The 13,553-nt window shown below is 34.1% G+C and overlaps 2 protein-coding genes and 1 pseudogene across 2 annotated transcripts; 2 read left to right on the forward strand and 1 right to left on the reverse strand.

Annotated features, from left to right (window-relative positions):
- Positions 1–677: 677 nt before the first annotated feature.
- Positions 678–4,242, forward strand: LOC18095638 (receptor-like protein kinase THESEUS 1). Its single transcript, XM_006370258.3, has one exon. The coding sequence runs from the start codon at positions 1,361–1,363 to the stop codon at positions 3,902–3,904; it is 2,544 nt and encodes an 847-aa protein (XP_006370320.2). The 5' UTR covers positions 678–1,360; the 3' UTR covers positions 3,905–4,242.
- Positions 4,243–9,049: 4,807 nt separating this feature from the next.
- LOC18095639 (phytohormone-binding protein) lies at positions 9,050–10,042 on the forward strand. Its single transcript, XM_006370259.3, has 2 exons — positions 9,050–9,439; positions 9,616–10,042. Exons 1-2 carry the CDS (start codon positions 9,259–9,261, stop codon positions 9,897–9,899), a joined length of 465 nt encoding a protein of 154 aa, XP_006370321.1. The 5' UTR covers positions 9,050–9,258; the 3' UTR covers positions 9,900–10,042.
- Positions 10,043–10,202: 160 nt separating this feature from the next.
- On the reverse strand, positions 10,203–11,648 carry LOC18095640 (uncharacterized; annotated as a pseudogene).
- Between the last annotated feature and the right edge of the window lie 1,905 nt (positions 11,649–13,553).

Raw genomic sequence — 13,553 nt, forward strand, 5'->3', positions numbered from 1 at the left:
ATATTAGGTTTTAAGTTTTACGTATAAATAAAACTTCTTTTCAATATTTCGCTAGCATCAAGAGTGAACTTAACTCTTCTTAACAAGCAATTAATTTCTTGTTTTTTTTTTTTTGAGAAAATACTTATTTGTAAACTAGCCTCACTAATATTTATTTTTTTCAATATTCATGGATTCAAAATAATTTTCATCCACAGAGTTAAATTCCCATCTAAAATTTATTGAACATAACATCCATCCCCAAGAGGATATATATATTTTTGTTGGTTTTTTTTAATTTTCAAACTAATAATTATAGAGTATTTAGAAACGCGATGCAAACTATATTTTTTTAAATTTTGATTTTTTTTATTTAAAATAATTTTTTTATATATTTTTATATCGTTTTGATGTTTTATGTCAAAAATTATTTTTAAAAAATAATTTATTTTATTTTAATATATTTAAAAAAAAAATTTGAACTGCTCACAATCTCAAACATGTAATCAAACATGTAATATGTGTGAAGAGCGAACCCTCACCACCTAAATCAACAACTTAAACGTTAGTATTAATTAAGCAGTAATAATAGATGGTCGTCTCTTATGAAAAACAATTAAAATACAAGCTGTGAAACATGAATTCAATGAACAGATAGAGAGACCTCACTTTGCAGTGACATTCATGTAACTCAAACCATAGTCATGGCAGCTTCTGTTAGTGAATTCCAACCTTAAAAAATATACTAAATATCTAACTCAAACCAACAATTATCCTTAAAAAAACAATAACAGCTAAGTTTTGTGTGAGGGAGATTTTTTTTTTGAATGAAGCAAGAAGTTTCATATCCCTTCTCTTCTTCTTGTGGGGTCCTCCTTTTTCACAGGTAAAGGACAGCCTCATCACCAGCCTGGAAAGGGTTGTTATAACATTAGCTGCCCACTAAAAAGCGCTCTGCTTGATGGGTTTTCACGGCGACATTCATCAAATATCAACTGGACTTTGATCTCTGGCTTCAAGCCAATTCACTCTCCCTCAGTTTCTCTCCTTTTTGGTTTTCTTCTTGAGGTAAGAGTGTATATTTCAGCAAAAAGTTTTTGTCTTTGCAATAATGTAGATTGCATTCTCTTGTACTTGATTACTGTTTTTTTCATAGAGCTAAGCTTGGTTGAAGTTGGTCTAGATAGATCTGAGGTTTGTGAGGATATTGTTTTTGAGGCATTCAGTGATCTGGGAGCTAGTTCCTAGCATTTGGGTTCTTAAGGCCTCAGGGATTGGGGTTTGGGAGCTAGGCAGTTCTAGTTTTCGTTTTTTTTTTTTGTGAATTGGGACTTGTGCATTATTTGGCTTGCTAGGAGCTCGAGGATTTGGGATATTGCAAATGGTGAGCATGAAACTAGTGAGCTGGTTACCTGTAGTTGTTGCTTGTGTTTTATTTGAGTTCCTTGGTTATAGTGGATCATTTGCTGCATTCACTCCTCCTGATAACTACTTGGTGGCTTGTGGTTCTTCACAAAATGTCATCTTCCAAGGAAAAACTTATGTTCCTGACTCAGGGCATTCTTCTCTCACTTTAAACACTGGAACTTCTGTTGCTGCTAAGTCCAATTCTAGTTTCCCATCTCCTATCTACCAATCTGCTCGAATTTTGTCAGGCATATCGTCTTACAAATTTGATATTAAGCAAGAAGGTAGGCATTGGATCCGTCTTTATTTTTACCCTATTCCAAACTCAGGCCAAAACTTGATGTCTGCGTCAATCACTGTAGCCACAGACGATTTTGTACTTTTGAACAATTTCACATTCAAGAACTATAATGGTTCTTACATGTTCAAGGAGTACGCAGTCAATGTGACTTCTGATACTTTGACCCTTTCCTTCATTCCTTCAAACAATTCTGTCACATTTATTAATGCAATCGAAGTTGTTTCTATCCCTGATCAAGTCTTTCCAGACCAGGCAGTAGCTATAAATCCATCTACCCCTTTTAGTGGTCTTTCTGAACTTGCCTTCGAAACTGTTTTCCGGTTAAACACTGGAGGTCCGTTGATCACTGCAGAAAATGATACTCTTGGAAGAATTTGGGAGAATGATGCCAAATATCTCCATGTGAACAGCTCTGCATTGAATGTTTCAGTTAACCCTGCATCCATAAGATATCCACCTGCTGTCACTACTGAAATAGCACCAAATTGGGTTTATGCCTCCGCTGATGTGATGGGAGATGCAAATGTAGCCAACATGAACTTCAACATAACTTGGGTGTTCTCTGTCAATCAAAACTTCCGCTATTTTGTGCGGGTACATTTCTGTGACATTGTGAGTAAGGCTCTGAACAATCTTGTGTTCAATCTGTACATAAATGATGATAATGCTGTTGAGAGTCTTGACCTCTCAACCTTTACCGGTGGCTTGAGTGTACCCTATTACAGAGACTTTGTCTCCAACGCATCAGTAGATTCAGATACTTTCACTGTAAGTGTTGGTCCAGATTTAACAACAGATTTGGCAAATGCAACTATGAATGGGCTGGAGATTTTCAAAATCAGTAATGAAGCTAAAAGCTTGGATGGGCTTTCATCTGTTGAGAGCCTCCTTCCTCAATCACCATTGAAGAAAAACAAGATTGGAATTATCATTGGTTCGATTGTTGGAGCTGTGGTTGCATTTGGTTTGATTGGTCTCTGTTACTGTTGCTTGGCAGCACACAGGTCAAAGACTACTACTCACCAGGCACATCCATGGCTGCCATTGCCATTATATGGAAACTCTCAGACCATGACCAAGATGTCCACAACTTCTCAAAAGAGTGGAACGGCAAGCTGCATCTCATTGACTTCCTCTAATCTTGGTCGGCTCTTCACATTCCAAGAAATCCTCGATGCAACGAACAAGTTCGATGAGAGCCTGCTTCTTGGGGTTGGTGGTTTTGGCAGGGTGTACAAAGGAACCGTTGAAGATGGAACCAAAGTAGCTGTCAAAAGAGGAAATCCCAGATCCGAACAAGGTCTTGCTGAATTCCGAACTGAGATTGAAATGTTATCGAAGCTTCGCCACCGTCATCTTGTCTCTCTTATTGGCTATTGTGATGAGCGGTCAGAAATGATTCTTGTCTATGAATACATGGCTAATGGACCCCTTAGGAGCCATCTATATGGAACTGATCTTCCACCTCTATCATGGAAGCAACGACTAGAAATATGCATTGGGGCTGCCAGGGGCCTGCATTATCTCCACACAGGTGCTGCTCAAAGCATTATTCACCGAGATGTCAAGACAACAAACATTCTGTTGGATGAAAATTTCGTGGCCAAAGTTGCTGATTTTGGCCTCTCAAAAACAGGCCCATCTCTTGATCAGACCCATGTGAGCACAGCTGTTAAGGGTAGCTTTGGTTACCTTGATCCTGAGTACTTCAGAAGGCAACAACTCACAGAGAAGTCAGATGTGTATTCATTTGGAGTGGTTCTAATGGAAGTTCTCTGCACTAGACCGGCTCTAAACCCTGTTCTCCCGAGGGAACAAGTCAATATAGCAGAGTGGGCAATGACCTGGCAGAAGAAGGGCATGTTGGATCAAATCATGGACTCCAATCTAGCAGGTAAGGTGAATCCAGCTTCTCTCAAGAAATTTGGGGAGACAGCTGAGAAATGCCTTGCAGAGCATGGAGTTGACAGGCCATCAATGGGAGACGTCTTATGGAATCTCGAGTATGCTCTTCAGCTTGAGGAGACCTCATCTGCACTCATGGAACCTGAAGATAACAGCACAAACCATATCCCAGGCATTCCGTTGACACCACTTGAACCATTTGATAACAGCGTAAGTATAATTGATGGAGGGAACTCTGGAACAGACGATGATGCTGAGGATGCTGCCACTAGTGCTGTATTTTCCCAGCTAGTAAATCCTCGTGGAAGATGAGAAGGCTTCCACCCATTCTTGGACAAAGGGCATTCTGGTGAAGATTTGGCTGTCTGGTCACCGAGTGTTTGTGATAAAACGGGAAGTGAATGAGCTAAGGTTATCTCTTATCACATTGTTCAATTTTTTTTTACCTCAAATTTATCTTCCATAGCTTGTAATATTGTTCAGTGATGGATGCGAATCAATCCATCTGAAATTGCAAGTTACCGTAAGGGCTTGATCTAAAATTCTTCTGGCTTTCAGCTGCCATGTTATTTATTTTTCACACAATTACTGGAGATATTCAATGTATTGCTTTCACAATATTTATATCCAAAGATTGATTATAGAAATAACTCACAGCTCACTGTCTCAGTAATCTGATTCATTTGCAATGCTTGAGTATGTGATGTCTTTTATATATATATATATATATATATATATATATATATATATATATATGCTGCTAAAATACTCTGACTACTACTATGACAAATTTTCTCCATGTGGAGAACCTGATTTTTGTGAACTCATTCCCAATACTGAGATTTAATCTATTCTCCAAAACTTTCATCTTCTAGCTCATGTGGTTCAGGGAAAAAAAAATCTATATAATCTTATGTGATAAACTGCATTTTATGCAGCAAAACCTCAGGTTGCCTTACATTTGATCAACACTATGTCTGGCTATCTCAGCATTTGTTCCACTTCCTGAGTTTAGTTAATGAAGAGAACAAATTGACTCACAGGAACTTAGAAACAGGCAAGCTTCCGTTCAAGGCGAAAAATAAAATAAAAAGAGCTTAGTTAATGCACGATGTCCGACGTATTAGAGAATAATATAAATCTTATCCTAAGACTTTATTTAATAATTTAAGTTTTTAGGTTGAATTTGTTCTTTGACATGATATCAGAGTTTTGATGACCAAGCGGTTACGAGTTCGAATCTCATCATCTTTATTTATTTGATAAAAATTAAGCACAAGGTAATATGGGTCTATACAAGTTTGAAGCCCAAAAAACTTTCACTTGAGGGGGTGTGTTATAAAATAATATAAATTATATCCTAAAACCTCACCTAATAACCTGGAGCCACAGTGAGTCAAAAGAGGGCAATTGCCCCCTTATTTTATATATATATTAGTTTAATGAATTATTGCTACACGAAGGAAGGTTTTTATTGTTTATTATTGTTAACTGACTTGACATATGTTAATATAATATAATATAATACACACACACAGTTGCCCCAATTTTTCCCCTTCCCCCCCTTTTTTTTTTCTTTATCTTCCATTGTCTAATAAAAAGGATTTTTTGTTCAGCTGCTGTTCCTATATGCAAATTTCTTATCAATTAATTTTTTTTTGTCTTTTGTTTTATACATTAAGTAAATTTTCTTTATCTTTTCTATTTGTTTCATTATTTAATTTTAGTTTTATTTTTTTATAATTAATTATTAAAAATATTAGGATTTATGATAATTTAGGGGTTTTAATATGAATATGTTCAAATATGTTCAAAATAAATATTTAAATCTGTTAATTTAATCAATTAAGTGTTTCTTTTCTTATTATAAAAAAATAAATTAATATTCATGCAAAACCACTATTCTTGACATCTCTTGCATTGACAGAGTAATTTATTAAAATTTAATATTTTCACATGATTTGTTTGTAAGTAAAATATCAAGTAGAAATCATGTTTTTCAAGCATTGTTTTTCTTACACATACACTAAGCATTGTTTCTTAATTAAATGTCTAGAAATGATTAAGTATAATTTAATCAACATACTTATTATATGCATATAGATATGAATTGAAATAGGTTTTGATTTTGATGAATTGACGTGTATTTTGCTATTAATTTCATATGAAAGATTTAGAATTATTGTGTAACTCAACTGATTTTTATTTAACAGTGAATTATTGTGTAGTTGTGTTAATTATTATGTAGACACTAATGATGATAAAAAAAATCCAGCAGGTTTATATTAAATTAATATGTCAGTAGACAAGTATTTCAAACATAAATCTCTTGAGGATGAAGAGTCAATCAAAACTATATAATATAATATTTGTTAATAATTTGCCCCCTCATTTAAAAAACTCTGGCTTCGCCACTGCTAATAGCTTAAGCTTTTGGGTTGAATTTGTTATTTGACACGACTACTCTTTTTTGTGCTTAATCTAAGACCTGAGAGAGGATTATTATCGAGTGAACCGGACTCCAGCACCTGGTCCGTTAAGTAATCCTGGACCGTGTGAGTCCGACCACACTGGATAGGCTGCAGAAAGGGCATATTCGCTCAAAGCTTGTCCCGTGTAGGCTCAAGATTGAATGCTTTCAACCCTGATAATGTTCACTAAAGCACAAGCTTTCAAAGATGACCTGAGTTGACCGTGGATCAGATAGAATAAAATTTAGATATCTTTAGAAAAAAAATTTTGATTGAATTGAATTAGCATTTGCTAATTGAAAGTGAAAAAAAAAAATCAGCAAAATTTCTTTTTTTTTTTCAAAATTAACAAAAAATAAATCCTTTAAGAAAGTTACTATGCAAACATAAATTACTATTCATTATAATAATGTAATTATAATTTTATCCTAAAAAAATATAATGTACCTAGTTTTGAGAGTAAAATTATCTTTTCACTATGATTAATTGTCTATTCATTATTAGTTGTTTAAAAATGATTTTTTGAGGTTATATTCGAGTTTAAAATAATTAGGGAAGTATTAAGTATTTTTGAGAAAAATAAAAAATAATAACTTATCATGTTGTTGTCGATTTAGCCGAAATTTAGCAACCTAAAAAAGAAAACGACTTGAATATAGATGACGTGCGGGCTTGGACTAAACCCAAACACGACTAGATCGTAGCCTAGACGAATCTAAGTTTATTTTTTATTTGATTTTTTAATATATTTTAATTTTGAATTTATCACTTTAAACCATGCGATGATTGTTTGTGTTTTCTAACAAAATATTTTTATGTGTACAAAAGTTATTATACTATAATTTTTATACTTTCAACTATTATAATTTTTCTAGAAAAAAATTATTATTAAGAAATATAATTATTCATAGAATAATGAATAGAAAAATGTTTTTATAAAGAAAACACACAAATTAACGTGTATGTTTTTATTTGAAATTAAAATATATTTTTATTATACATCCATCAAAGAATAATTAAAATATATGTCAAAAAATATTTAAACACAGGTCAAGCAAAACATATACAAAAAATAAATTATAGGAATAAATCAAATATATATTCTATTCCATCTCATCTCCTAGTATCAAATAGAGATTGAACAAATTTGTTTTTGTCTTGTTTATCTTACCGTTTACAAAGTCATGCCTCTGTGTCTTATACCAAACACTACTACTATAATAATAATAATAAAACCATCTAGGTGGCCAGTGATAAGAGCTTGGGATCAAGAGGTTTGCTTCTTCTGTGGTTTCAGGTTCGAGCCCTGTGGTTGCTCATATGACGGCCACTGGAGGCTTACATGGTCGTTAACTTCAGGGCCCGTGGGATTAGTCGAGGTGCACGTAAGCTAGTCCGGACACCCATGTTAAACTAAATAATAATAATAATAATAATAGATGGTTATTATTATCATCGAATATCCATTCATCTCCTTGAAAAGGTTCAAGATTCAAGTCTTTCCTATATATCTTGTTTTTTTTTTTTTATGAAAATGAAATGGTTTGTAGTTTAACTATAAATACTCATATTTTATGTGACGTAATCTTTTAATTTTTATTATATAATCTATTATAAATATTTACATAATTTATTTATTTTATCATGTATTTCATTTCTTTGCAAAATAATAAACACAAATAGTTGATTGTATTTTGTTACATGCTAGCTTCAAGTTATTACATAAGCTAGTCCGATGTATGACACTTCTTAATTATTGTTGAAAAAAAATAAATTTACGATTATAATTTTCATTGCTATAAAAAATATAATCACTCCAACTACATGCACGATCACCATTTCCACCTTGCTACTCTATCATCAACATTGCCTTTTTTTTCCATTTCATAGCTACCATCCCACAACAATCCATGGAAATAACTATTTTATTTTTATAAAAAATATTTTTCTTAACATATAGAAAAAGAAGAGAATGACGAATTTTTCAATAAAACATTTTACAAAAATAATATTAAAAAATAATTTAATCTTAATTAAGTTAAGTTAATATGGTCATTTTTTTAATTAATTTAAATGTATATTGATTTTTTTTAACTAACATGCCTTCATTTGTTTTTTCTTATTATATTTACTCCTTCAACATTCGTCGATAGAACATAGAACTGGAACTGAACCTCTAAGTGAGCAAAACAGTTATAAATTGTGTCATCTTGTTTGGTTACTGGCACGTTCTGAACCTTCAAAAAAAAAAAAAAAAAAAAAAAAACATTCGTCGATAGCACAACATTGATTGAGATCTCTGCAAGTTCTGGGAGAGTGACTAGGACGATGTTCTTGATCGATGTTCTCTGTACTTTAATATGACTTTATGGGGGTTTCCATGAAGATAAATGGCCTTCTGGTATGGCCAGCTCTTCTCCAATGAGGGAGAGTTTTATATGATCCATAACTTATAACCGCATAATAGACAGTGAAAATGGGGATTCTCTTACTTACCAGCTTGTATGCTTCTGACAGTGACTCTTTAAAGAAAGAAAATGCACCACTATAAAATCCCAATCAAAATGTGCAAATTGAGGATCAGTACTGGGATTTTTTTTTTTTTTTAGATTAATGTGGGTGTCCGGGCCAGCTTGCGTGCACCTCGACTAATCCTACAGGCCCTGAAGTTAACGACTATATAAGCCTCCAATGATCATCATATGAATAACTACAGGGCTCGAACCTGAGTTCTAGAACTTTCTTGATAATAGGTTAAATGGGCACTGTTTTCATTTCTTTGTTTAGTCATACAAATCCTACAAAAAAGACGAAGTTGCTGTCCCATGTTAAATGGAAAAGTCATCTTAAACCAACATTTTCAGGCCTTCCGACTTGAACATTTACGAGCACAGCAGTCTATATGTGACATTTTCTTATATATCATCTTGTTCGGCTGGTTGTTGAACTTATCCATCCATCATCTATTGATTATTGATTATTTTTTAATCCCTATTCGCTAAGATTCTTTGGACAAGACACAGGCATCCACAGAGCCACCTTAATTTTTGTTCCCTGTACAAAAGAAAAGATGCCATACATGATATATGCATCCTGTCCTATAAAGATTGCCTGATCGTTCATATTGCCTTATTAATTTCCCTGGCTCCTAACATATTCACACCTCCATTCCCAAGACTTCTGCGTTTGAGAGTCATGATTAAGGAAGTCAAAACTCAAGTAAATGTTGGGGTTGAGGTGGATGTCTTATGGAAAGCTTTTGGTAAGGATTTGAAGGATATTCTTCCAAAAATGATGCCAAATTTAGTGAAGGATGCTGATATGCTTGAAGGTGACGGTGGCCTTGATACAGTCTACCTCTTTAACTTCGGCCCTGGTAAGTCCATTTCTTTTACTTATTGATTATGACTTGACTTCATGTGTTCACTTGGATCATTTATTTTTTTCTGAATGAATTAAATCAGCTAGTAGATGCCATCTGGACTGCTTGTCTTGATTGGCACCTGTGATGGCTGTAACAAAAAAAATTTTGGTCTCAAAATATTTTGTCAGGTTTAAAAACTATGACATACCAGAAAGAAAGGGTTACAGAGTTTGATGAGTTTGTTCATCGAATCGGGCTTGAAGTAATAGAAGGAGGGCACCTGAATCATGGTTTTTCTCATTACAAGACAACTTTCCAGCTTACTTCAACTGGAGAGCAGGAGACCCTAATTGATGTCACAATCTCATATGAGTCTCAAGTAGAAGAAGACACCGTACCATCAAATTCAGCATCATCAACATTAGTTTTCATCAAGCACATGGAAAATTATTTGATGAATGGTGCTACTTAGGTTGTTTGCATTTCCTGGGGCTGTGATCTGTTGGGCCCGACCTAATTACTGTAATAAAGGGGAGGGCATTTCATTTGGATGTATTGATCTTCAGTAATCTTTGAAGTTATAAAGTTTCCATGTCTTTGAACAGCACTAACAAATACATATGCAGACACAGAACATCTTTCTATTTCAATAATATTACATACATAATATTTCAAGTACATGTTTAACAAAAGATAAATGATTTGACTATATGTCAATATCACTGTAGTTTTGAAGTAGTAGATTGTCGTAGTTTATCATGGATGATTACCAACACAAAACCATGGAAACAGCAAACATGAAAAGAACATAACAATGAATAGCAAGAAGCGTCTTGCATTATTCACTTATTAAATCCCACACATGGCAGCCAGCATTTGACAGCCACCATTTGCTTTTTAAGTTCAAAGATAGACATGCTTCTATTGTTGTTCGTTAGGAGAGTCAGAAATCATTGCAGCATTTACTTCCCGCAAACAATGTCATATCCTGCAGAAGCTCCCTTTGTGCAGTCTAGAGTGCCATACTGCATGACAGAGGAGGTCTCTTGGTTTGAACCACTTTCTGGAGAGAATATGCAGGAGGTGCAATCAGCAGAGAAAAGGGATGTGGTTCTGTACTTGTCTTCACCTCCCAAAACTGGCATTGCGACACCAGGCTTTGCGGGGTTCTCAAAATCAGGCCTGTAAGTCCTGCCAAGTACTCAATCAACTGTCGAGGATAGGTGAAAGAACTTAAATTCACCTCCAAGTGGACAAAGCAGTCATTAGCAGGCACTTGATACTTGTGGATTTTATCATCTTCTTCAGTCACTGGAACCACATTTACCAAAATATTTGCTCTATCCTCGAAGGTGATTATGGCACTGTTCTTGCTTGATACTCTCTCCACTTTTAAGTCCTTCTCTGGGGAGTACCAAGTGGAGAAGGAGCCTTCAGGTATGACTAAATCTTGCCCATTGTAAGTGAGCTTTAAATGGTCATCTTCACTGTCCCAAGTTGCTGCCTTAGTGGCCTCAAGAGAGAAGGTTTGAGAGTTATAAAGGATTCCCAGGGCTTGAATCCAAGTGAAATCCCGGGGTCGGCCAGCTGGCCTGTGACCAATGAAGCGGCTGTTGATTTGAAGATCAAAATCATATACTAGGCTGAATTGCTCATTGCTCTTTCCATGGAAATAGAAGACAATTCCATCATCACCAATGAAACAGGGATCGTAGCATGCTGATCCCGGGGCTTCACAGTTAGGTTTGTGGTCTGAAAAAAAAATCAAACACATTAGTTTCCATAACTGAGACATGCAAATTGACAGCCTATTATTAAACAAGTATACACTTATAGTCCAATAATACAAAATTTCTTATTTCCAATTGCTATTTTAGCTATCAACCTGATAAACATATTTAGTACTTATGAGATAGAATTGAATGAAAAGAAGTGGGTCATATCTTAAGCTTGCACTGGGCCTTGCAATGTGGAGAGTTGCAGTCAGCATAGCAAACTTTTTCCTTGGCGTTATGTGAGTAATTGCTTGGGCATTCAAAGGGGCAAAGTATATACTGGTTATAGCATCGGATTCCTGGGGTGCCACAGTAGAATAATGGTACTCTTGCTTTCGCTTGTATGAATCCTGAAACAAAGATTAACAGAATCATGAAAATAGAACTGCTACTTAAGATCTTCATAATTGCTATTAGAGATATAGGAAAGCGAAGAAAGTAGGCCAAGTGATGCAGCTGGGTGCTCTATATAGAATTGAACAAGCTGCAGGCCAACTGTTACTTTTGCTATTCAAGCTTCTCTTTTGGTTCTAAAACGTTTGCTAAGCTTGTGATTAAAATGTAATATGTATACTTCAACATGATCGGCTACAATGACAGGAAATTGGTATCTTGAGACTGTTAAATGTTAGACTTCACCGTCAAGGATAATGCTATTCAGTGAATATTGTTAGGATGAAGATCTGCAGAAGAGCGAACAAGGTAAAATAAGAAATGATGAGGTACACAAAACTTACGTTGTTCACCTAATATAGAAGATCGAATCGAGAATCACCAATGTCTCTAATGACCAAACCACCAATTTCTTTAGAAGATGGATCATTGTAATGTCTTGAGCCATTATCTCTCTTACCAAACAAGCAAAGTCTGAGGTTGGGACTGTTAAGTTTCTCAGGTCTTTGTTTAGCGTGTCGGAACAACTTAACCATTTCATTATTAGAATCAAGCATAATCATAAACCCACAAACAAAAGCTTCAATCAAGGTCGACGAAAAGTTTTCCTGGGTAAATGGCTCAAGCCAATTATGAATCTCATTCTCAATGTTAAAAACATGTAGTTGAGCAAACTTTGTGCTTCATTGTTAATAGGCAAAAGGAACCCCATAACATGGTGACAATAACCATTAATCTTGAAGGCATATGTTTCAGGCTGAGCATTAATTGAATGATCAATTTTAGCCAGCATAGATAAATTTAAACAAATTATAAAACTCAATTATCAATAAATTCAATATCAAATGATAAAAATGAGAAAGAAAAATATTCAATTAAAACAAACTAAAAATGACAAACTTGAGTCAACCTAGGTAAACTTAACAGACTTGTGTCTCAGGTTATGATAGCGAGATAACCTTATAGAAAATAAACTAAAAAATATTATAAAGCTCAATTCTCAAACTAGCACAGTGTTAAAAGGGCAATTTTAAAAAAAATCAATTGAAAAAAATGTCAAAAATCGCAACTCGAGTTATGAGACTAGGATAACTTAATAGAAATTGAAAAAAAAACTCAATTCCCAACTAACCAAATGTTTAAGGATGAAATTGAAAAAAAAATTAAAAAGACGCTAAAAAAATGAACCAAGTCAACCCGGGTCATCCTTTTAAATTTGTGACCCTAGTCATGAGATCATAATTTCCAAATAAAAAGCAAATTGAAAAAAATTACAAAGACTAACACTCAACTAGTCCAATACTGAAAGATAAAATTAAAAAAATATCAATTAAAAAAGACCAAAAGAAAAAAAAACAAATAGCAATTAAAAAAATAAAGACCAAAATTCACATAAAAGAAAATTAACAAAGAATAGCACAAAACTTGAGGTGAAGAAAGAGGAAAGAAAGGAAGATAAAGAAAAGAAGAGTGGGTCATTGGCAACACACCACCACTTCTAATCCACAACGCGTTACCTCACCTTGTAGTCCTCATCGAGACGATTCTAGAGACACAACATAAAACAATCTTTTAAGATCAAAAGAGGTTATATGTGCCTCCACAACACGAAGACTTTTCTCACATGCTGGTGCATATGGTGTATGCACCAACCATTCCTCTTATGCCCCATTCAGTTTCCTATCTACTTGTGTTTTATTTTCAAAATTAGCCCTTTGAACCATAATTGTTTTAGATCAGTAAACTTAATTTTTATTTTATGAAACTTAGCATCAACCGCTCATCAAGATTTTTCCTTGAATTCTTATATTTAGACAATCAAAATAAACCATTAGAGAATGTTTGTTTTTGTGGTTGACCTGATTTTTCAAAGTGTTTTTTAAATTATTTTTTACTTGAAAAAAATATTAAATTGATATTTTTTTAAAATGTTTTTTTTATTGTTTTGATGTGTTGAT

This window comes from Populus trichocarpa, chromosome 1, assembly GCF_000002775.5.
Source record: "Populus trichocarpa isolate Nisqually-1 chromosome 1, P.trichocarpa_v4.1, whole genome shotgun sequence".
In the NCBI taxonomy this organism is placed as follows: Eukaryota; Viridiplantae; Streptophyta; class Magnoliopsida; order Malpighiales; family Salicaceae; genus Populus; species Populus trichocarpa.

Coding starts and splice junctions, on each gene's coding strand:
- LOC18095639 (XM_006370259.3), top strand. CDS start 9,259: ATGATTAAGGAAGTCAAAACTCAAGTAAATGTTGGGGTTGAGGTGGAT. Junction 9,440..9,615: donor CCTCTTTAACTTCGGCCCTG/GTAAGTCCATTT, acceptor ATATTTTGTCAG/GTTTAAAAACTATGACATAC.
- LOC18095638 (XM_006370258.3), top strand. CDS start 1,361: ATGGTGAGCATGAAACTAGTGAGCTGGTTACCTGTAGTTGTTGCTTGT.